Source organism: Lissotriton helveticus, chromosome 1_1 (genome assembly GCF_964261635.1).
Source record: "Lissotriton helveticus chromosome 1_1, aLisHel1.1, whole genome shotgun sequence".
Classification (NCBI taxonomy): domain Eukaryota; kingdom Metazoa; phylum Chordata; class Amphibia; order Caudata; family Salamandridae; genus Lissotriton; species Lissotriton helveticus.
This window is the reverse complement of record NC_136057.1, coordinates 1040072741-1040096315: the sequence shown is the minus strand read 5'-3', so window position 1 is coordinate 1040096315 and position 23575 is coordinate 1040072741. Positions and strand designations below refer to the sequence as shown.

At 47.1% G+C, this 23575-nt stretch overlaps 1 protein-coding gene across 2 annotated transcripts in view; it reads left to right on the top strand.

The window, feature by feature from the left end:
* Positions 1-23575, top strand: part of SBF1 (SET binding factor 1) — a 1592200-nt gene that overhangs the window by 790325 nt on the left and 778300 nt on the right. For both annotated transcript variants that reach the window (XM_078677863.1, XM_078677862.1), the window contains one exon: positions 5790-6049. In XM_078677863.1, the coding sequence (XP_078533989.1) occupies positions 5790-6049 (260 nt within the window). The remainder of the gene's footprint in view (positions 1-5789; positions 6050-23575) is intronic.

Here is a 23575-nt window from a genome sequence, read left to right as displayed (position 1 = left end):
CTGTCATATATCGGTATTCTGGATTCAAACTGGAAATGTTTGTGGGCTAAAGCAATAGCTGCTAATTTTTCAATTTAAAAAGGCAAAGATCAATGCCATTTAAAAATCTACCACCTAAATAACAAGAGTCACAATCTATCTGATTTGTACTGCTCATTCACTGGCAGTTATTGTCATAGAACATGTTGCCGCTTCCTCTAAATGACTTGGTCTTCCCTCTAGGGGTGGATATGATCATAGAAAATGGAATGAAAATATTCTCTTATACTTAGCCTGTCCAGCCTCTCAAATCCAGAACTGTGAAGAGTTCAGTGTGTTGCTCTAGCTCCATTGCGAATACTGTATCAATTATTTCCTTTATTATATTGTTTTTTGATACACTAAAACTGCTGCAGTGCCATTTTTAAATCTTGTTTCAGTAAGGGCTGCAGGGAAGGGGTACACGTGGAATTGATGGTGCTAGCAAATCTTGCCTGAGCCAATAGTTCATGTAGATTTAAGCGATTAATTTGGATCGGTTCAGAAACAGGAAATCCCACTTGGTACCTATTTTCTGAATGGACGACCTAACACTTCAAAGTGAAGGCTACCTGCTGTGTGGAATAAAAGGTTAATTCATTTGTGCTTTAATCTGACAACGTCCAGGTCTTTATGGAGGTTTATGAGGATGTTCTACTCTTAGTGTTTGTATTGCACTGTGTCTAGGCACAGTTTATTTCAGTGTGAAGGTACAGTTTGTGTTTGAGAAGCTGTTTGTCTGGTAAAGTGTAAAAAAGGCCTATCAGATGCTCACTACAGGGCCATTCAGTGCTTTAAGCTCTAGGCTGAGGACTTTCAAATGAACCGTTTGTTAGTACCAAGTCTAGTTGAACTATGGTGAAGTAACGTTGCTGGCTGTCTTCAGGCCAAAGATTAGGTGAAAAATGTTGGTTTGATCTCTCTATAGTTTGTCATCTTATTTAGGAGTACTTTATGAATAGTACTGGAATAATTATGCAGGTCATGACCACTTAGGGACTACCCACACTTCTCGTAGAAACAACTAACCAAGGATATTCGACAGTAGTCACAAAGTATCAAAATCATTCTTTCACAGTGTTAACTTAGATGATACAGAAGAGGGAATTGTAAAATTATACATCCAAGTCACAGCACATTCTGCTTAGATGAAAACCCAGTGGTTTGTGGTGTTTCAGCAGTAATAGCATCTTACTTTTGGTAGATACTAAGTGATATGATGTAGTAGTGCTCTGTGGATTATTTTGATCAGTCTGTGGCATGCTAATAAGATCCTTTAAGGCTCTCCATGTGGGTGTTAGTGTAGCTTTTTAACATAGTGGATTGCTGTTTTTCGTTCTGAAATAATCTAGCATTGATATAGGAAATGCATATTTTGTGAGGCAATATGATATCCCTCACCATATCAGACTCTTGTGTGATGGAGTGGGTGTTTGACCATGAAAAGGAACTACTTACAATAAATAAATCTCATTATAACAGGTTGGAGAATTAAATCTTTGGTTACGTTTATGAAAGGAACCTTTGGGCTCAACCCTGATATTTACTCATGTTAAAGTGAAGCATGTGTTCTAATTTTAGGATATGTGGTTTGATGGTGAAGGTTCTCTAGCCCGCAGAATACTGTCTGTCTTTCTGTTTTTTGGTGAATAGAAGGTGACATTTATTTTATCATTTCTGTGTAATATGTAGGGGTGGGCGGAATTTGCGTAGTCGCCCTACGCAATGCTCCACGAAACAGTAAAAATTCTCTGCGAGCATGCAGAGTTCCGCGAACACGCAAAATTGCTTGTGCTGCCCGTTCGCGATGCTTTTTACCTGTTCGCGAATGCTGTTTGCATGCTCGGGGGGAAATAACTTGCAAACACCCATTTTGAAAGTACGAACAAGCAAAAAAAAAATTGGCAATTCCGCGTTCTCCACGGAACGTGAATGACCCAAATTCCGCAAGCGGGACAGAATTTACCGCCCAGGCCTAGTAATATGGACCATTACTAGTTGAATACATCTAACGCGAAAATGTTGTCTGCATTGCGTAACGGTGCTGGGGTACAAAAGCCTTTCCTTCAGCAGGCCCATCTACTGTAGAACAGTAAGGGGACAGGCAAACCTGTGTATCAACAAGGATGTATGTGTACTATGTAACAGTTCTTGGGTACAAAGACCTTTCCTCCACAGTGTGGTGTGTGTATTTGAGGACCTGGGATGCTGGTGTTACTCCTAAGCAGTACTGCTTCTAGAGGTATAGTTCAATGCTGGTGTGCAGTTGCTTAGCTTTCAACCATATTGTGCTTTGGTTCATCAAAGAGGTGAATGTGACTGTTGGAAACCGAGGCAGTATCTGTGAGGCCTGCACAATTAACATGACTACATTTGTCCTTCACTGGGAACCAAACACTCCATTGTAGCGCTTGACTCTCAGAGGGTAGCGTTGCAGAGCAGTCTAAGGCTCACTCAAGGGAGGTGGTGTGGGCTAGTAATCACCATTTACCAGTACGCAGAAATAACACTCAATAATTGATTGTCCAGTCTATACTTTGCTTTATAAAAGGATGAGTACATTTATTAAACACACAATACTCAATACTATGCAACAATTTACAACTATACATAAGCTGTTGGAATTACTTTGTGACATTGCATAACACTCCCACCCCTCCCGCAGGGGGGCGTGGGGTCTAGTACCACCACTCCCATGTATGCACATCTTCTTGCTCCCTAATGCAGTAGGTTGACCATAACCTGGAGTGAGGGCCTTGCCCACCGGCACCATCCCAGTGGTGACCCACCCAAATATCCCAGCAAGCATTTTAAATGGGCAAACCTGCCATGGTGACACATAACCCTGACTGAGCTTCTCATACTGACCATACAATATACACCTTTACAACTTAGTGGTTAACAGCCTGGGTTGTTGTTCACCTAATGCAGCAGAAGAATGTTTAAGCATCACTTAAAATGACAGTACTTATCCAGCAATTAACCGTTATAATGCATAGCAAAAAAAGCCCCTAAAAGGCATCACAGTTCTATTCACAGGATTAAGCATATGCAGCTGGACACCCTAGCAGGAATGTTCAGCAATATAACCCCACTTTGCTTATGACCTCCTGGGGCCACCACAAGCTGAAATATGGGCAAGTTTTCAGGCAGGCCTGTCCAAGCCCTGCTAGGCGTTATGGGGCGCTTCTCACCAGCATGTGATAACATAACAGCGGCTCCCCCGCTGCTTTGGGAGAGCTGTACTTCGCTCGTTGGCGGCCTCACGCCGCTTCCGCCCTCTGTTGGGTGGCCCGGTCCCACCCGACCCCCCTGCACACAGGTGAGTCAATTGCAGCTCGGGGAGCCCACCCCGGCTGCTCCTGCCTTTTCTCTTGCGCCCGGTCCCACCTGGGCACCCCGCTTTTCGGGTACATTGGATGGCAGCTCGAGGAGCCCACCCCGGCTGCCCTCGCCGGTCTCCCGACTGGCCAGCACCCTCGCGTGCTGCCACGGGTGCCAGCCTGTCATACTGGTCTGCCCGTTCCTGCGGGCAGACGCGGAGGCTGTTTTCGGCACAGCAGGTCCTCGGGGGAGTGCAACGGCACTCCCCCCGCCTTCCCTCTGCTGCAGGGGAGTGCAGTAGCACTACCCCTTCCTCCTCCATCACACGGGGGCCCGGAGTTGGGGATCTCGGGCCCCCCTTAGGACATCTTCGCTGGGAGCATGACGGCGCTCCCTGGCTTGGCTTCCTCCGAAGGGGGGTAGTGCGACGGCACTGTCCCCTCCTCGCAGACACCGGGGCCCTGAGTTGGGTATCCTGGGCCCCCGAGATCTTCATCAGGAACGCAACGGTGCTCCCCGGCTTCCTTTTCAGCGGGGCCCAGAATTGGGGCTCCCAGGCCCCAGAGACCTCTTCGAGGGGGGGGGGGGTGCGACGGCGCTCCCCCTCCTCCAGTGTCTTCGGGGTGCCAGGATGGGCACCTGGCATCCCCCTGGCGTAGAGTTTCATGGGGAGCTCGACGGCGCACCCCAACTTAGTCTTCTTTTGGGGGCAGCCCTCGGGCTTAATCCACCCCGGGGCCCAGTCAAGACCGGCGGCGGAGCCCCGCACGCTTTGTCGTCGCTCAGGCCGGAGGTCATAGGTCGCCTACCTTCTGGGGGCCATTTCTCAGCCCCCAGGGGACCAATTCTCGCCATCTTGGCCTTGTCTTTCTCCTGGTGGCGGCCCCAGCCACTGGGAGCACATTCCTTCGCCCTCTTGCTCTCAAGTCAGGGGGTTCTTCCTTCCCACTGCACATGGCGCCAGGCTCCGGTACCAGCCTTCCTCAGCAGACCGCACCTCGGAGAGAGCTCCTCTTTCTGTGCAAGGCCTTTTAAAAGAATTTGGAGATGGTTGGCAGGAAGGCTATGCTGCCCTATCCGGCAGCGACACATCACCTCTCTGCCCCTGCTCCCTCCTTCCTACCCAGGCCTCTGGGATAGTTCAAAATGGCGTCGTCCAGGGGTCTCATGCCACATGGTCTCTGAAAAGCCCCCTTCCCCCCTTGCTGCCTTCTCTCCAGGATAGCTTGGTGCCCTGCACCAGGTGACAGCTGCTGATGGATACCAGCAGTTCCACCCACCTTCTCTCCCTCTTGGAGAGGAGACCTTCTCCCTTAGAATTCTTGCCGTGAAGGCATAGGTCTCTGATGCTACAGCTTCGGGAGGAAGGTCATTAATCCAGCCTGGCATCGTCACACCCAGCCAGGCTTTGGTTATGAGCTGAGTCAGAGGAATATGACATTTCTGGATGACGCATGGCATAAGCAATACAGATATGGCTTGGTACTCAGCAGAATACTTCTTCTCACATAAGTTGCAGTGTACTTTGGTACGTGTCTGGAATTTGTAGGCCCTAAGGAAGTGAAACTACCCCAGAGAAAACTATTTCCTTCAGTGAAAACAGTAAAGCAAACTGACTTTACCTTAAATGTTTCTTCCCATAGTATAAAGCCTATTCCATGTCACCACCCAGCTCTGCATAATTCCTGCCACACCATTCTATCTGCACCTGTTCCTGAGCTGTGCACGCCAGGAATCTCCCCCGCACAGCCCCTACACATGTGCACACGCATGTACACACGTGTCTGCATGTAACCTGCCCGGTGCCCTTTACTCCGGCTGCAGCACAGCGGCCTACTCTCACCAGGGGGACACTGGTAAAATCCACATGCAGTCTTTCATCATGAGTTCCCTGTGGGTTAGTCCCAACTTATGAAGCTCTCCCACAGTAAAAGCTCAACAAGTAGGTGTTGAAAAAGTGAAAAATACAGGCGGCTCAGATGGTCAGAACCACCTTCTAACAGTGACTCTCCTCAGAAGATCTCATGCTGTACTTCCAATCAGGTGGTGTGTGCTTGGGCCTTTCCTCATCAGGTTTTCTCTCTGCTGCCAGTTATTGATAGCATGCAGATGGTGTTTCAGCAGATGGAATGCACATGTTATTCTTCTGCAGTTTTGTGTCAGTAGTATAGAGCAGTAATGGTGTGCATATGCCTCTCCTCAGCAGTTCTGTTACTGCACATTGGGACATTGATGGGGTGCACATGTCTCATCTCAGCAGTGATATCTGTGCATGTTGTCAATGATGAAGTAACATGGACTTATGTCTCGCGAATTCACATAGCTGATCTTTGAGGTTTTTTTGCAAGGGTTGGTGTGTTTTTTACTTGCCATGGTTAGTGTTTTCAATGTGTTTTTCAGAACATATGTATTATGTTTTGATAATTCTTATTTCCTTCTATTACTAGGAGAATGACTATAGCAGCCAGGAGGAAAAATCTGCTCTAGAAATCGCCTCAGAGCAGCGCAGGCTGTGGCCCACAATGAGCAGGGAGAAGCAGCAAGAATTGATTCAAAAGGAGGAGAGCACGGTGTTTAGCCAGGCCATTCACTATGCCAATCGCATGAGTTACCTCCTGCTACCCCTCGACACCACCAAGAATCGCATGCTGCGTGGCACCGGCATCGCTGATGGGGAGAGTGTCAGCAACAGCTTTGTTACCAACAGGTGAGACTATGTATTTTTGTATACCACTTGGTGTATGGGGGAGATTCTGGTTTACAAGCAGACACTTTAAACTTATTTGTTGACATTTTAAGCTTTTTCTGAGTGTGATGCAATATGTTTATGATGCTGCTTAGAATGAGATTACTGAATTTGGTCTCCAAAGAGTGTGGTGGTGCGGTCCTGTAGAGACAAAATTTTCATGGACTCTGTTGTTTCTAAGAAGATTATGTAGTCTCTAGTACTGTGTATTTGAGCCACAGACTGCTTTTTGCACTACTTACAGGGGGGGGGAAGGGGTAGGAGCGGATAAATTAGTAAACCTGAGGCTGTGGTGACTCTGCATGTAATGCAGCAGGTGAAGTCTGCCTCTACATATGATGGAAGCATTAAAAATGTGTTTTAACAAATTGTGGAACTAAAGGGTTCCTGGGGTCCAGGTGACAATTGTAGGTACTAAGTCAGCTATAATATGCAGCAGGTTTCTGTACTCTATCATGAGTATGTGGTCAGTATTGTCTTCCTTTCTCTTTTGTCAGTGTAAACAAAGAGAGGGATCTTTACTTTCTCAGCAGTGTCACATTTGGAAAAACTCATTGAATCCTTCCCAACGAGGAAGAATGAAATTGAGGGTAAGAATCTAGGCATATCATTTTTGCATGTAAAGGAGGACTGTTCTGGGGTCAGAATGACTGAGTATACATTGAGCTCTTTTGGTTTAGCCTGCCCACATGGAGATTCCTTTAATGGTTAGACTGGAGCAGTACCCTGCAGCTTGTTTTATAGAGCCAAGGTGACTCCTGTGCACATTATGGAAGTATTTATTTTTATTATATTATTGCTCTTATGGTTTTGTTTAGTTTACTGCTTGCCGGTTTAGTGCCTGGTGTGAGTTCTGGACATAGCTGTGGGACACACAGTGTACATATAAACTACACATATAAATTATTTTTGCAGTGTAAAATCTCTTCTGGGTCTACATGCTGTGCATAATTCAGCTATATAGTGGTTGGGTCTGGAAGTTCTGGGTTACAAATAATATTCCCTACTCGTGGTGGGCTTCGACATAAGTGGACCCTGGATATGATGATGTCTGTAAGCGCACAATGCCCATTTTGTTGACTACTGTTACAAAAGTAGTCCACACTGTTTAAAATGATCCTCGCAGCTTTGTGAGTAGGTACCAGGAAAACTTATTTTTGTTTGACTAACAGATGTAGTGCCTCAAGCTCATGTTAACAACTGAATGCTCCCAACTGACATTCCCCACCCCTATATATACAGTTCCTGTGGTTTTAATAAATACAGATCCTCGAGCATGCCCCACACATTAGGCAGCACACATATGAAACATAACAATAGACACAAGCCCACAACGCTATGCCACAGTTGTGTACTAGAAGAAAAACATCAATTTGAAACAGGACTTGCACGGTAAATAGGCACGACCATAACACATGTCTCACTCATGCGCAATAGACACATGTAACACACCTTCCCCCTTTTTAAATAAAATGATATATTTATTTTTATGTACCGCCACCACATAATCTCAGAATCTCAAGGGAGGTTTGCGTGTCCTCATGCTTCCAGGCCCATCCATATTGTCAACTCCTTCACTGGGCTGCGTTTCTCTAGTCATGACTGTGTCTTTCACACAATCCTCATCATCCCCATCCAAAAAAAAAACATTTTCCAAATGTTCCCCAGGACCAAAATCCTTTCCTTTGAACAAAGGCACATAACTGAGATTCCAGACACTTCCTCCTTTCACCTGCACAGCATTTTCAAAAACGTCAGTGACCTGCATAGAATCTGACCAACACGCAATCCCCTTACCACTCGTCCTCCCTTTCTTGAGACGCACCATATCATTAACGTTCTCCATCTGTTACTAGCTCCTTTTCCCTATTGTGTCTCTCCTTTTCAAGTTATACTACTTTACCCTAAGTTGGATCGCCTTCAGCCACATCATCCACATTTTTCTTCTGATTTCTCAACCACCAGGGAACCAATTTAGTTCTAAATTTCTGTCCCCTAAATAACTCAAATGGACTCACTGAAGTCACTGTGTTGGGTTAAATCCTGTAAGACAACAGCATGGACAGTAAAGCCTGCCTCCAGTTCAAACTACCCTTTACTGCTAATTGAATCGCTTCCTTAACCACAAGGTTAAACCTTTCCACCTGACCATTATCCTAGGGATGGAATACATCAATACGTTTCTGCACCACCTAAAACTTCTCCAGGTACTTTTCCATATAATCAACATGAAATTGTGGGCCATTGGCTGAAGGGGGGGAGGGGATCTCCGGGAAGGAGAAAGGGGGACTGATCTGCATTGTACACAGATGTTACGGCTGCATCTTGTTACTACTGTTTCTTTTCCATGAATGTTGTGGTTGTAAACGAGTAACGTTTATATGAACTGGCACCCCAAGTGGAGATGAGCTGCAAGACTCACACGAACTATGACAGTACGAGATGACCTGGACCTCAGTCGCCCCACGTACACGTCATAATATGCCAGCGCCTTACCAGGGGCTGATGTCATCAAAGTACTGATAATGGAGCAATGGGGTATTTGTAACTGTAATTGGAAGAGCTGTCTATGACGCGTACATTAAGTTGTTGAAACTGCTTTCTTGAAAAAATGCCAATAAAAAAAGATTTGACAAAAAATGAAATTGTGGGCCATTGTCAGTTACTATCTCTTGAGGGATAACCTCTCTGTAGAAAAGCTCACCTAAAGCCTCCACCACACTCTGAGGTGACTTCCTTAACCATTATAATCTCAGGTCATTTTGAAAAAATAGTCCTCCACGACTATGCCAAACGCTTCCTGCTTAACACTGTAAACGGGCCAGTAATATCCAAGCCTTATTTCCGCATCGGGCGCCAGGTAATTCAACCGGCTGTGGATCAGGAGTCGATGCCTTTGCCATTTTGTCACTCACAGCACAGTTACCACACATCCTCACAAGATGTTTCACAGATGAATATATCCTGGTCACCAAAAATTCGCTCTGACTGCCTCCTAGTGCTTGACATACCCTGATGTCCTTCCTGCGCTATATACACCATGACCTTCCTCAAATTAAAAGGCGGTACAAATTTGTTACCTCTTACGACAATACCCTTCTCCACTGCTAGCTCTTCCTGCACTTTAAAAAAACCAACATCTCTCCTAGAACTTTCCTTTCCACTGGCCAACCACTTCTGACACACTGGATTACCCTGTTCAGTTCGCCCTCCATCTCTATCGCCTCTTACCACCTGGCTTCCTGAATGAAAAGTTATTCCAAACTTAACAAATTGACATCCTGCCACGTGAATGCAACTTCACATTCTTCTCAATCGGGTTTCAAATGATGCTTACCAGGTAAAGGAAGCCTGGACATGAACTCAGTATGAACATTACACATGAATTGAGGAGCTTCTCAATCTTTAGTAAGATTGCAAGCTGCAGTACAGTTATGGTCTTCAAAATGGAGTTTGCAGCATGAAATTAAGAATGTTCAACTTTTGTTTAACTAAATAACAACAGTTGAGGCAAAAAAAAATCAAATTAGCTTGCCTGCTGGCTGTAAGCTGTGCTTTGACTGAGTGTGCCCTGGGCTCCTGCCAATCAGGTGCCCAGGGCCTGTGTTCCTTCCCTAAAATTGTATTGAAGCTGAAACCCAATTGGCATCTCTGGCCACATGTCAGCCCCTGGTAAATGGTACCCAGGGCATTGTGACCAGAGAAGACCCCTTAGGGCTGCATCACTTATTGTGCCCCCCTAAGGGGCCCTTCACCCTGATACCCCCACCCTGCCTTGGCAGACTGAGTGTCCTGGTGCAGACCTAAACAAATAGTCGACATGGCACACATCCCTGTGGGCCATGCCCACAAACCCACTGCCCTGGCATTTATCAGTCACCCCTCTAGCTGGGTGCCCTATGCCAGTGGTGTGGGCACAGGTGCATGAGCCATGTGCCCCTACAGTACCCTAGGCCATTCCTGAGCACTGTAAGTGCAGTGATGCCATTAAGAGTATATGGTGCTGGGAGGTTGTCATTACGAACTCCACAGCACCATAATGGCTACACTGAAGACTGACAGGTTTGATATCAAACTTCTCAGCACATTAAACCCACACTGATGGCAGTGTGGGATGATTTAATGTAAAATACACTACAGAGGGCATCTTAGAGATGCCCCCTGAAACCTAACCTACAATCCACGTCTTGTCCGAGAGGCTGCCTAGGCTGCCACACAGCAGACATGTTGCTGGACCCCGGGGTGGAGAGCCCCCGCTCTCCTGGGACTGCAACAATGCACATTCTGGGCGAGGTGCTAGGCCTCCTCCCCCAGGATGGGCAGGGGGAAGCTTCAAAGGCATACCGCCTTTGTGAGCTTCTCCAGACCACTTGCTGTACTCAGCAATTGGCCCCCACCAGTTCTGACCCCCCCCCCCCCCCCACTGGCGGGAAGACTGGCGGGAAACCCTACGCCAGGAAAGGGGGTGTGCCAGCCTGTGCCAACTCCACCCCTCAGGTGGGAGAGGTGAGGTGAAGCTCCTGCCACCCTCCCACAGGAGAGGAGCAGGCTAGGGGGGAGTACTCACCCCAGGACAGGGACCTATTGGTCCCTGCCCTTCCCCTACCTGTAACACCCCTAAATGTAGTATTTAGAGCTACCCTGAACTTTCCTTCCTCAGATCCTGATTTTGAAACAAGAAAGAAGACCAAGAAGAAGAAGACCTGCCGTGCAGCTGCTAACAAGAGGACGACACCAACTGACTTAGCCCCAGCCTTACAGGCCTGTTGATCTTTGAACCTGCTCCTGCTAAATCCCGTCTTCTCCTGCGAACAGCAACCTCAAGAACCCCGGAGGACCTGCCTGCACCCTCTTAGAGACTGGGACTCCCACGAGCAGTGGCTCTGCTCAAATAGCAATACCCCTGGTGCCAGCCACGAACCGCAAATCCAGCCCACTCTGCACCCGCCGAGCCCAAGTGGATAAAAACCCGGAGGATGACCCCCCCGGCGATTCTGGCCTGGAATCCAGTGCCCAAGGACCCTCCTCGCCGACCCAGATGACGCCTGCAGACTCAGAACCAGGAACCGCGACCAGCAGAGTGTAAGATTTCCCGACATCCAAAGACACCCCTGCCTCCTGTGCCCAACTCCGGGGTGCCTACCTACCCTCCAAGATCCCAACTTACCCCTCGAAGTGTTGGTCGCTCTAGAAGATCCACGGTCCCCGAGCCTGCAGCCTTTGTTCCCTTTTCAAGATCTCCACTGAATAACATTGAGCGCCCAACGGCTCATAAGCACCCTGCACCCAGCCGCCCGAGTGCCCCTGGTAGTGAAACCTTTGTCCTATCCTACTTCCCCATTTGCCCTGAGCAAGTGCCTAGGAGCCCAGCTCCCACAGCCGCGTGGCCTGCTAGCCAGCAGCCACCAACCGAAGGCCCCCTGCCTCTCATTGGATAACATTGGGCCTAACTACCTCTGCACCCAGCTGCCCCTGTGCCGCTTAGGGTGTACCAACTGGGCCTACCTGACCCTGGGAGACCCCTGAGTCTATGCCCAGAACCTTAACTCTACCAGTCGAGTACTTACATAAAAGCCGTTAACTCATTTTCCTTCCTTAGGTTACCATGGACTGGTTTCACTTGGAGTTTTGGAACTTTAAAATATTCATCTAAAATCAGCTGAATTACGAATTCCGATTTACTCACTTGCTATCAGGAGAGACCTCAGTGCTGTATTTTTCAGCCCAGTACTGACCCTGAAAAGTAATTCTAACTGTACTTAACAGTAACTTGAATTTCCTTCCATGGGAGATCATTGCCTGCTTTTTACTGAAAAAGTTTCTGTCGATTTTGGAAACTTACAAATATTCTCTAAAATATTGTGCCAACGATAAAAACGTAATTACTTGCCTGTTTTAGATAGAGGTCCCAGTGCTGAACCTAGGAGTCCAGCACTGGATTACAAAAGTAACGTGAACATGCTTTACCTGTAAATTGAATTTCCTTCCAAAGGATAACATTGGTAATTTCAACTGAAAAACTTTCCAAGTGTCAACTTTTAAAATACAATAATATTCCTTAAAAATCACAACTGTAACCATAACGCTTTTACTTAACTGTTTACAGCTCATGTCCCGGGACTGAATCTAGGATCCAGTCCGGTGGTTAGAAAATTAATCTACAAATTATCTAATTGCATTTATCCCAAAATTCCCATTGAGCTCAATGTTGCATTGTTTGAAATTGTGTTGCCTATTGCAACAAACTGTAACTATTGCATTCAAAAACTCTATTGCCTATTTGAAAAATATTTAACTAAAGTAACCCATCCTGAGAAAGTATATTTTGATACCTTGTTGGTTCTAAAATAAAACGACTATATCTTTTGATACAAAACAATTGGCCTAGAGTTCAGTTCTTGAGTGTGTGAGACCGTTTGCTGACTGAGTGTGTACAACAAATGCTTTACACTGTCCTCTGATACTGCCTTACTGCTCGACCAAGCTACCACTTTAGAGAGTAAGGTCATATCTGACTTTAGCCGCTGCCAAACCTCTGGGGACTGGGGACTCTATACACACTGTACCTTACTTTGGTCCAGTATATATACAGCCACTTTCCTACAGGCATCATAAACTTAATTGCAACAGCATCATACACTGGAATTATCCATGGGATGGAATCTGTGTCTGCAATGCAGAGGGGTGTTAGGACACTATGCATGCAGATTATCAGAGGATTATATAAGGAAGTCCTTGTGATTTTGGCATAGACCCTGGCCCGCTCCTTCATTTCCCTCTCTTTGTGCCAAAAATGTTTATGGATGAGCATTCCACCATAGATTTTCTTAACATCCAAAGTATTTTCAAGCACCATCTAACCACGTTTGATGTTTTTTATGCGACCACAGAGCATCTTGTCTTTAAATGTGTACTGCCCTTCTCATCTACATACTTGAAAAATTTTCTTGAAAATTAACTACAGGTATTTTATGAGAAAAATTAATGCAATTTAAGTTAATACAAACATCCTTGGACATCTAATTTTGCGTATGTTCTTTTCAACTGAGACTCAAAAACATGCTTGACAAGGAATATAAATGTTGTTTTATGCAAACTGATGTGCATTATTTCACGTCGCCATACCTTTCCATATGTGTTGGGTTTCCTCCTTGAAGTACAATAATACCTATTGGATTTGCAATTTGATGGATCCCATGTATTTGGCCCACATGTTGTTGAGGCCATTGAAAAGATTTAGAACACTATTACTGTCATGTCTTTGTGTGCTCTCCAGCAACCACAGCTGTTCAAGCGTCCACGAACATGATAAAGAGCCTCTTGCACTAGACAGCCCTATCAAGGCACGCAGTCCTTTCAGCAATGAGTACAATAGCAACAAACCCCTGAAAAACCAAAACCTGGTCTTTCTACAGGAGAGTTTCTAGGGTGCAGTTAAAAAGTGACGGACTTTATTTCAAGAAGGGCTTCAGCCGCATCCAGTTACTCACATATTATCCCGCGATACCAAGATTTCCCGTTTAGGGTCAGCTTAGGGATTGCAGTCAGGACTAGAGGACAGCAGAAATATGGGGTTTATTAATGGTACAGCATGCTTACTCCGAGTTCACACATCTAACCCCAAATATACATTCACGAAAGCACATCATTATTAAAAATCATATACCATTACTATTGGAAGACATTTGTTCACTGTTAAGCACAGGAGCATTAGAAGAAGAGCTAGAAAATCTGAGGGATCAGGAAGTCTACTCCATGTACTTTATAATTCCAAAGGCGGCACACAACGATCCATATTGGATTTGCTTGTCATCAGTACCTTCCTGCAAACCAAGAAGTTCAAGATGACTGTGCAGCAGACCATGATGCAGACTCTACAAGAATGCAATTTAATAGAGATACTTAACCGAAAGAACACCTACTTCCATGTCCTGAAGCTTCCAGCTTATCAGAAGTAATTTTTATTTAAAGTAGGTGCAAAGCATTATTAATGCAGTTATACCTTTCAGCATAAAATCTGATCCAATTGCACACCTCTGCTGACAGGAAGTTCATGTTTGCGGTTATCTATTATCTAGACATTTGCCAGGTAAATAGGAACACAGCTCAGCAATGTCTGTTCTTCACACAGTGTAACTGCTTCCCCCACTAGGGTTCGCCTTCAGTGTCAAAAAATCGAGCAACTGAAGTCTCACTATTATCTGGCACACACTGAATCCTCAGTTTTCTCAAGCTTTTCCAAAGGTTGAAATAAGCTATTCAGAAACTGATTCCAGTTTTCCTCTCGTCATGATCTCACCCGTGAGAATGATGCATTCATGCAAAGGGTTAGATCCTAATGCATGTCTGCAGATGCGTCTGTTGCAGGAGTTTTAGGAGTTGATATAGGCACCTGGGGATTAGGGGTACCTAGTGTTGTTTTCTCCTCAAATCAAACACAAACTGCTGTTGTGGAACATATACACTTTCACACTAAGACAATGCTTTGGAGCTCTACAGCTTATGATGGGCACCTACCTTCAGAGATGGGGGAGCACATATACCCCTCTTCACAGTACAAAGAAAATGGAGCAAAGAAATAAGTTCACATCAATTCTTGAAATTAAAAGTAGTATTTCTAGTGCTAAAGGCATTCCCAACAAACTTGTGGGGAAAAATATTCTAATATGCCTACTTATGTAGCATGTGACATTGAACTCTGTTGATGTGGCATTAGTGCCACATCCATCTCCTGGCAGATCACCTTCAAGGAAAACACATCTCTTCAGACCTACTCAGCAGGCACAACCTGGAAAACAAGTGGGAACTGAATATCAGGATTCTCAACACGTCTTTCCAAAGTTAGGTCACACCAGACATGGATCTATTTGCCTCAGTCCAAAATAAAAAATTACCATTGTTCATATCCACGTTTCCACAGCACCAGTCCCAAGGGAATACTCTGTCAATCAATTGGTCGGGGACATTTGCATATGTTTCTATCTTTTGTCCATTGATCCAGCAGGGGTACAAAAATGTGGCAAGCACCCATGGCCTTGATCTATGCTGTGCTAACATAGACAGGACAGAAATGGTATCTCGGTTACTTGGAATTACTATACAGCAACACTGCAATCTCGGAATTTGCAAAAACGTGTTGACAATGCAGGAAGATCTAATTTACCATCTCAGTACATAATTAGTCAGTCTAATCATTTGGGTCCTGAAGTCCTAGTATTTGCATATATAAACTTGTTGCCTGAGTTTGACTACTCTTAAGGAAGCACATCGCCCTGTGTTACAGGCATGCTATGCAACAAAGTAGAAACGCTCTGTTTGCTACTGTCAGAGCTCTTGTAAATGCACTCACTGCAACTCCATAACACATAGTCTGATATCTTATATCTTTAAAGATGCAGTCTTAGCGCACGCCTCCATCTCTATGTACTTGTTACCAATAGCAGACTACTTACAAAACGGACAGCACATATCTGTTCAGAAAAAAATCCTGTCAATAAAGTAGTCATGGAATTGTTAAGTTATTCCACCTAGAGCACTATACTTGCCTACTTAGGATCTTAACATTGTCCGTAACTAGACTTATAAGCCAGACTCTAGAGCCTCTGCAGTCATTCTCACTTCAGGTACTAACTTTGAAAGTATCTTCTCTTGTAGCTGTCGCTTTCTAGGGTAGATCAAGGGAACTTCTATCACTGTTATCAGCGGAAGAACCTTCATTCAGGTGCATAATGAAGAAGCAGCCGTAAGCATACATTTGAGATTTCTTCCAAAAATATTATCACCATTTCACCGCAGTCACGCAATTTATTGGCAGTATTCCACTTATGGACATGTGATGGCCTGCAAGGTGGTTATCTGCTGCTCCTACTTTGACATTTATGCTCCAAAAGAAATGGGTCCGACAGTTTATAAACAACATATCTGAAAGAGTCTATTAGTTATGGATTCCTTTCCTTAGAATTACCCCCAGGCGTCAGACTGGATCCGTAGAATTTTTTCTTCAGCAGTACTCCTGCGTCTCGGTAGGTGGCGTCAGTCAACTCCGCGTTCGTCGTTTGCGTGGTGATCGCTGCAATGATGTTGCGGTATCTACTTAGACGCCGCCCCTGCGTGCTGACCTCAGTTCATTCTTTTTCCGCGCCAGCCAGCGCAGATCCAGAGAGAGCGGTACCTCGAGTCACTTTTTGTCAACTTTTTGTCAACATCTTTTTGAGTCGTCAGACTCCTGGTGCACAGGGATGCCATCTCGGCGACGGGCTTCAAGCCTTGTGGCTCCTGCCACAAGCTTATGTCGGTGACGAACCCCCATCTTGTATGCCTCTGGTGTCTGGAGAGCGACCACGACCCGAAGTCATGCTCCGACTGCCGGGCCATGGCCCCGAAGTCTTTGCGGGAGTGATCCCGAAATCTTCTGGAGGCATGGCAGTCGGCTCCGTGCCGCCCGAGGTCCCGGTCGAGAGGGAGGTTGCGGAACCCGTTGCAGAGCATTCACCAACACTCCTCATTGAAGTCGTCACCTTCGGGTAAGTCAAAGCACAAGAATAAGGCGAAGAAACATCATCGCTCTTTACATTCTCCCCGTCCGTCGGCCGACCCGACAAGGGATGCGGAAGGTAGTCGCCCTGCTACACCTGTGGAGCCTGTTGGCTCGACTCCGGCCTTCCCGGGAGCCGGAGCGCCCATGCCCAACTTCAGAGCTTTTGCGAAGCCCCCAACGCCGCCGGCTCGCCTTTGGGTCCCGCAAACTCGGCCGGTGGTTCTAGGCCTTCGATGCTGGCAGCTTCGGCTCCAGTGCCACAGAGCCCCCAGGCATCCAGGCCTGGATCCGGATCGGCACCGGGTGACCTTATGACACCTCCTCCGGCGCTGAATCCATTGGCGACAACTCCGTCCCCTCTGACGCCTGTTGTGTCCCCAACCGACGTCGTCCACAGCCTCCCACTCGACGTGGAAACAGAGCCGGACCGGTGTCGACCGACATCTGTACCGGCGCAGACCGGTACTTTTGTACCCCTGTTTGCACCTGCTGTTCCCTATCACCCTGAGTGGCTACCAAAGGTGAGTGAGGAGGACTTGGAGGGGTCTGTGGGGCCTCTGGCAGACTAGTTAGAAGAACTGGACTGGAGAGAGGAGTTGGGTGAGGCCTGTGGTCTGGACACCTCTCCCGACCTTGGCATGCTATCTCCACCTACCGTGGCTACGGAGGAGGGTGCATCATACACAGTGGTGTTGCGTAGGGCGGCTGAGGCCTTAAACCTACGGTAGCGGTCAGGACTAACCTCCTAACTGAGATGCTTCAACTGGCCGCGGCCTCTTCGGAGCCCCTGCTGCCGGTCATTGAGGTCCTCAATGACATCCTTTTGGGCACTTGGTCCAAGCCCAACACAGGGGGCCCTGTGGATAGGATGATTGCCCGATGCCACTGCCCGGCCCCGGGCGACCCCATTTTCCTCTCCCAACACCCTACCCCCGAGAGCTTGGTGGCCCAAGCTTCAACTTCCAAGGGCGCATTCCCTACCGCTCCACCTGACAGGGAATCCAAGAAGCTTGACCATCTTGGGAAGAAAATGTTTTCTTCCTCCAGTTTAGTACTGCGTCGGTGAACACTGCATGTCTTGTGGGCCGTTACTCCCATTCTGTTTGGGACACAGTCACGCAGGTGCTGCCAGGAGTCCCGGGACATGCTCTCTCGTGCAGTTGCCGAAGGGAGAGATGCAGCCAAGTTCGCCACGTGATGTGGACTGGACACTGCAGACTCGCTGGGCAGGACGATTTCAAAGTTGGTTGCCCTGAGACTCTATGGCTGGCTGAGGTCCACTGGCTTTTCGGGTGATGTCCAAGCTACACTTTTGGACATGCCCTTTGATGACAGTCGCTTGTTTGGCGGCAAAGCAGACCATGCGCTTGAGTGCCTTAAGGACTCAGGGGCTAAGGCCAGGTCCTTTGCCCTTGCTTCTACCTCTCGCCCAGCGCAGTCTGCTTTTCGCCCCTTTCTTGGCTACTTTAGGGAGGACGGCACGTTCCGCCCAGAGCCACAGGCCTGTGCTAGCTTTCCAGCCTCTGCACGGCCAGGGACGTAGGACCCTCCGTCGTAGGTCTGGGGCCAGCGGGCGGGCTGGCCAGTCCACAGGCTCCCCCTCTGCAGCAGCCTCTGAGCCCTCCTAGTCCGACCTGTCAGATCCACCATTAGCCAGTGGGTGGCAGGATCCGCCATCACTTCCCCCACTGACATCACGTCGGACAGGTGGGTTTTGCAGATATTCCGAAGGAGCTACTCCCTCTCCTTCGAGACTACCCCCCCCATCCATGCCACCTCAATTCCATTGCATGTCAGAGGATCGCTTGGCCCTTCTCTACTAGAAAGTGATGTCTCTCGTGGCCAAGGGAGCCATTGAGCAAGTTCCTGCCCCAGAAGTAGGTTGTGGTTGTAATTCCCACTACTTTCTGGTGCCCAAGAAGGACAAGGGCCTGCGTCCTATCTTAGACCTCAGGACCGTCAATCACTTCCTCCGGAAGGAGAAGTTCAAAATGTTGACATTGGCTCATGTCTTGTCTGCCCTCGACCCTGGAGACTGGATGGTAGCGTTGGACTTGCAAGACGCTTATTTTCACATACCCGTCCTGCTGGCCCACAGGCGTTACCTACGGTTCACGGTAGGCCACGAGCATTTTCAGTTTACCATGCTCCCCTTTGGCCTTACCAGCGCCCCTCGGGTGTTCACAAAAGTGATAGGTGTGTTCGCAGCTCATCTGCACAGATCAGGGTTCCAGTCTTCCCCTATCTCGAAGACTGGCTGATAAAGGTGGGCTCGCCCCAGGCTGTCAAATCCCACCTCCAGACTACGGCCGACCTCCTGCATTCACTGGGGTTCACATTCAATGTGCTGAAGTTACACCTGATTCCCTCTCAGAAGCTCCTTTTCATCGGAGCGGATCTGGACACAGCGCTATGTCGGGCTTATCCTCCCGAGCAGCGAGTCCAGGCTATTCGGGCTATGATTCCGATCTTTCAGGCTCTATCCCAGGTTTCGGTCAGAATGACCCTGAAGCTACTGGGCCTCATGGCCTCCTCATCCTGCTAGTGGCCTATGCCAGGTGCCATATGTGGGCTCTGCAGTGGGACCTGAAGTTGCAGTTGGCACAGCATCAGGGAAATCTTTCTGATTGCATCCAAATCTCGGAGGTCACTGCACACCAATTGCAGTGGTGGCTAACGAACCAGGATTGGGTCAACGGCAGATCCCTCACCCTTCCCCAACCAGAGTTTACAGTTGTGACAGATGCATCACTTCTGGGGTGGGGCGGGCATATGGGGGAGGCGGAGATCAGAGGCCTCTGGTTTCTGGCAGAATCCGGGCTTCATATCGACCTTCTGGAGCTCCGGGCGATTCATCTTGCACTGAAGGCATTCCTTCCTTCTGTCAAAGGAAGATTAGTGCCGGTGTTCACGGACAACACCACTGCCATGTTGTACTTCATCAAACAGGGCGGGGAGGGGTCGTAGCCCCTTTGTCAAGATGCTCTTCGTCTTTGGACATGGTTGGAACATCAGGGCATGTCCCTGGCGGTTCAACACCTGGCAGGTTCACTGAACACCAGGGTGGACGAACACAGCCGCCCGTGCATGATGGATCACAAATAGCGTCTTCACTCGGAGGTGATGCAAGGTCTCTTTTAGCAGTGGGGAGAGCCTTGGTTAGATCTATTCGCCACTGCGCATTGGAATATCCAAGGCGGCACTTGCTAGGTGAGGCTATTTGTTGCGAGTGGAGTTGCAGTCTTCTATACCCCTTTCCGGCTATACCACTTCTACCCACAGTGCAGAAGAAGATCGAGCGTGACCGGGCCCAAGTCTTTCTTGTAGCTCCGGACTGGGCACGAAGAGTCTGGTATCCAGACCTCTTGCACATGGCCATCGATCCTCCGATCAGACTGACCTTTCGGGAGGATCTTGTCACAGCAGCAGGGGACGGTCCTCCACCCGAACCTGTCTAGCCTCCACCTCCTTGCGTGGAGATCTTGCAGCGACAGTTGACAGCTTTCGACCTTCCTCCCGAAGTCTGTAACGTTATCTTGGCAGCCAGGTGTCCCTCCACCAAAACGGTATATGCCTGTAGATGAAAAGATTTGTAGTATAGTGTGCAGCAAAGGCTGTGGATAACCTTTCTGCCCCCCTTTCAGAGGTTCTCCTCTTCATTCGTTCCTTGGCAGAGCAGGGCTCTGCTCTGGGCACTCTCAAGGGCTATATCTTGGCCATTTCGGCCTTCCTTCGCCTTCCAGATTAACCTTCTCTTTTCAAGTCCCCTATTGTAAATCGTTTCCTTATGGGCATTACTCACTTGTTTCCTCCTGTCTCATTCGTAATGCCCCAGTGGGACTTGAACCTGGTTCTGACCTAACTTATGTGTTCTCCTTTCGAGCCACTACATAACTGTCCTCTCAGACTTTTAACACGCAAAACTGCCTTTTTTGTTTGGCTCTTTCTTCCAAACCTCCTTTCCTGGCTATTCATCCGGACAAGGTTGTCCTTCGCACTAGGCCTTCTTTTCTTCCCAAAGTGGTTTCTTCTTTCCACATCCACAGGCAATCACTTTGCCCACCTTCTTCCCGCCCCGCATCCTTCTAAAGAGGAGGAGAGGCTCCATCGTCTGGATCCAAAATGTGTGCTTTCATTCTATCTGGATCACACAAAACAATTCCGGGTGGATGACCAGCAGAGGATTGTCCTCGAAAGCCACCTGAGCAAAAGGCTGTGTACCACCCCTGAAGGACTGAGATTGGTTACAAGAGGCACTGAACTTTAGTTCTGCCGCTAAGCCTAGTTGGCACTGAGAGCTGCCTTCGGACCCAGAAAAGCCTTAAGGCATGGCCACCAAGCCTTGTCTCCAGCCAACACAGAGTCGACCTCCGGGGACAGTTCAGCTTCCCTCAGGGTTGAAATCCACTATAAGACCATTTCAAAGTAGAGATTCAAATCAGTACTGAAAAAGTCTTTGATTTGTATTTGTTTATTGTTTCAATTAATTAAAATTGTTAACAAAAAGAAAAAGGCTGGTTGTCTGTCCAGACACTTTTTGAGCATAAATAAAACATGATCATTTCATTTAATGAAACTGTTAGTAATATATAAAGGCATAATCATTTCTTTAAAACATACTGATTGCTAATTTAAGAAAAAAGGGGGGACCGCGGGATTAAAACAACAGTTTGTCTCTAGTCTTTGACTGAGTCATTATGTAATAGTCCTTTCACCTTGTGGGCAAATTTTGCTAATCTTGCTAGTTCCATTGGGATCCCAGCTTAAAAAGAAGTTTCATGGCATCTAAGCAGGTGCGTATCCCATATTTTAAAAACAAGGATTTCAGTAAAGTGCGGCGTGCGTAATTCAAACGTTGACATATACAGGCCATGTGTACCCTGGATTCCTCATATTGGTTACAAAATCTGCAAGTAGTGACAACCTCTAATGTTTTCCAATGGCTGTTGATGTCTTTTATCTGTAGTACCATCAATCTCACTGACAGAATGTTCTTTAAAATTGACTTATTCAGGGCAGAGTAAAGGTATGGCTGGCTCAATTTATCGTGGAAGGAACTGGTTAATATGTATAAACAAAAGGAATCCTACCAAAGGAGAAGTGTTACCCAAAGGATATGGGAGCACTTAGTGTCTTTTAAAATACCCCTCACACACCAAAAGGCCCCTTGGTGTCATGCTTCATCATCGGGGTCTTCGCACCCCTCTAACGGGATGCGGCGTGCTACGACCTACGACTACGCGGGAGCACTGATAAATGGCTATGTGTGGTGTGTGTGGTGCAAGTGATAAAGCAAAATAATGTGAGTGGTGGTGGGTAGTGACTGGTTTAAAAAGTACCTGGCTCGTAGGTGAAAGAAAAATTTATTCAGGACCTCGGGCTGGCACTATTAAAAGAAGTGAAGTGCGAGGTAACTTCTGTCTTGTTAATGGACAGTACCTCTTGTGTGCGTCGACATGTTTCGGAGCAAACGCTCCTTCTTCAGGACGGGAGCACAACTTCCCCACCTTACTCACGTTTTACTAATTAGTAACTCAAAAATTCAACTTGGTTTAATAACAAAGTGAAAATTTAAGTGAAAAAAAGGCTATAATGTGCCTACAGCGGTTTTTGCTCAGGAAACATGCAATTGCATGACCTGAAAAAGGAAAAATGAAATGGTCTCCCAAATAGTGGGTAGTTCTACAAGTGCAGTCACCTGGAACCAACCATATAGCACAATTTGCCCTGTAAAAGAAAAAGACTTACACAACATACACTACATGGAACACACAAGACTGTTTGTATTATGATATCAGGGAAATGTGGGTCATACTTAGTAGATGTGGTTTTGCTTGCTTTCATGAGCTCTCAGGGGCGTCTGGGGGTAATTGCTAATTTTTGCAATCTGAGTGGAAAGATAAAAAGGAGCAAGTACAAATAAATAAAGGAGTTGGCCAATTCTTACTCACTTGTTCTGGAAGAGAAGTGCAATTGCCCTGCCATATATACTCACAGGACGTAGAAGAGTATACTCCGCCTTCCCCACACGCAGCTCCGCTCGAATGGTGATGCGTGCTTGCTGTGGGCGGTATTTATACCATGTAGTCCTAATTAAGCTAGCCCTAATTACCACGGGAGCGGATGTGATAAACCGTCCAAATATGGAATTTCCGCTTGCCCAATTACCGGTTTTCTGGTCCCTCGCACCAGGACCAAATCAATTCCTTGTAAGGGGAGGTCCCGTACATAACCGGGCGTTGCCGTTTAGTATCTTGGCTTAGCGCGTGCTCAGTTTAATCTAGCAACAACGCGCAAGGTCGGCAAAAAGACAACGGTTGGCCGCGCATGGGCATATGGATGTGGGAAGATCCCCTACACGGCCGGGCGTTGTCGTTAAGTATCTTGGTCACGCGCGTGCGCAGTTTGTTCTAGCAGCACTGCGCAAGCTCGCCAAGGAGACATAGGTCGGCCGCGCATGCGCGGTCGTATGGATGAGACGCCTAGGTCTACGGTTCTCAGAATTGAGTAATCTATGAAAACCATGGCCCCTGATTTTATTTTCGGTCAAATACATGTTTAAATTAACAAAGAGAGTCTTCTAGTTAATTAAAATAAGTTGATATTAAATAGTGAGGGAGTATAATATTTACAGAATTCAGGCCTTTATATTAAGCAAAGAAAGATACCTTCTGATTGTGACAAATAGTTCCCATAGGGCATTGTTGTGGGAGATTGAGGGTTGTGCATCTCCAATGGTAGATGATAATATTACCCCATGTGTATGGGTACCCAGCCATCATTCAGAATAGGACATATTTTAGGACCTCTTCAGTTATTGTGTTGCCTTTAATTGGATAATTGTGACCACGGGACATCATCATTAAGTCCATGAATGTGTGTGCCCAGGCGGAACACCCATCTTTGTTCCTTTTGGAACAAACCGTTTTCAGACGGTAGTGATTCGATGA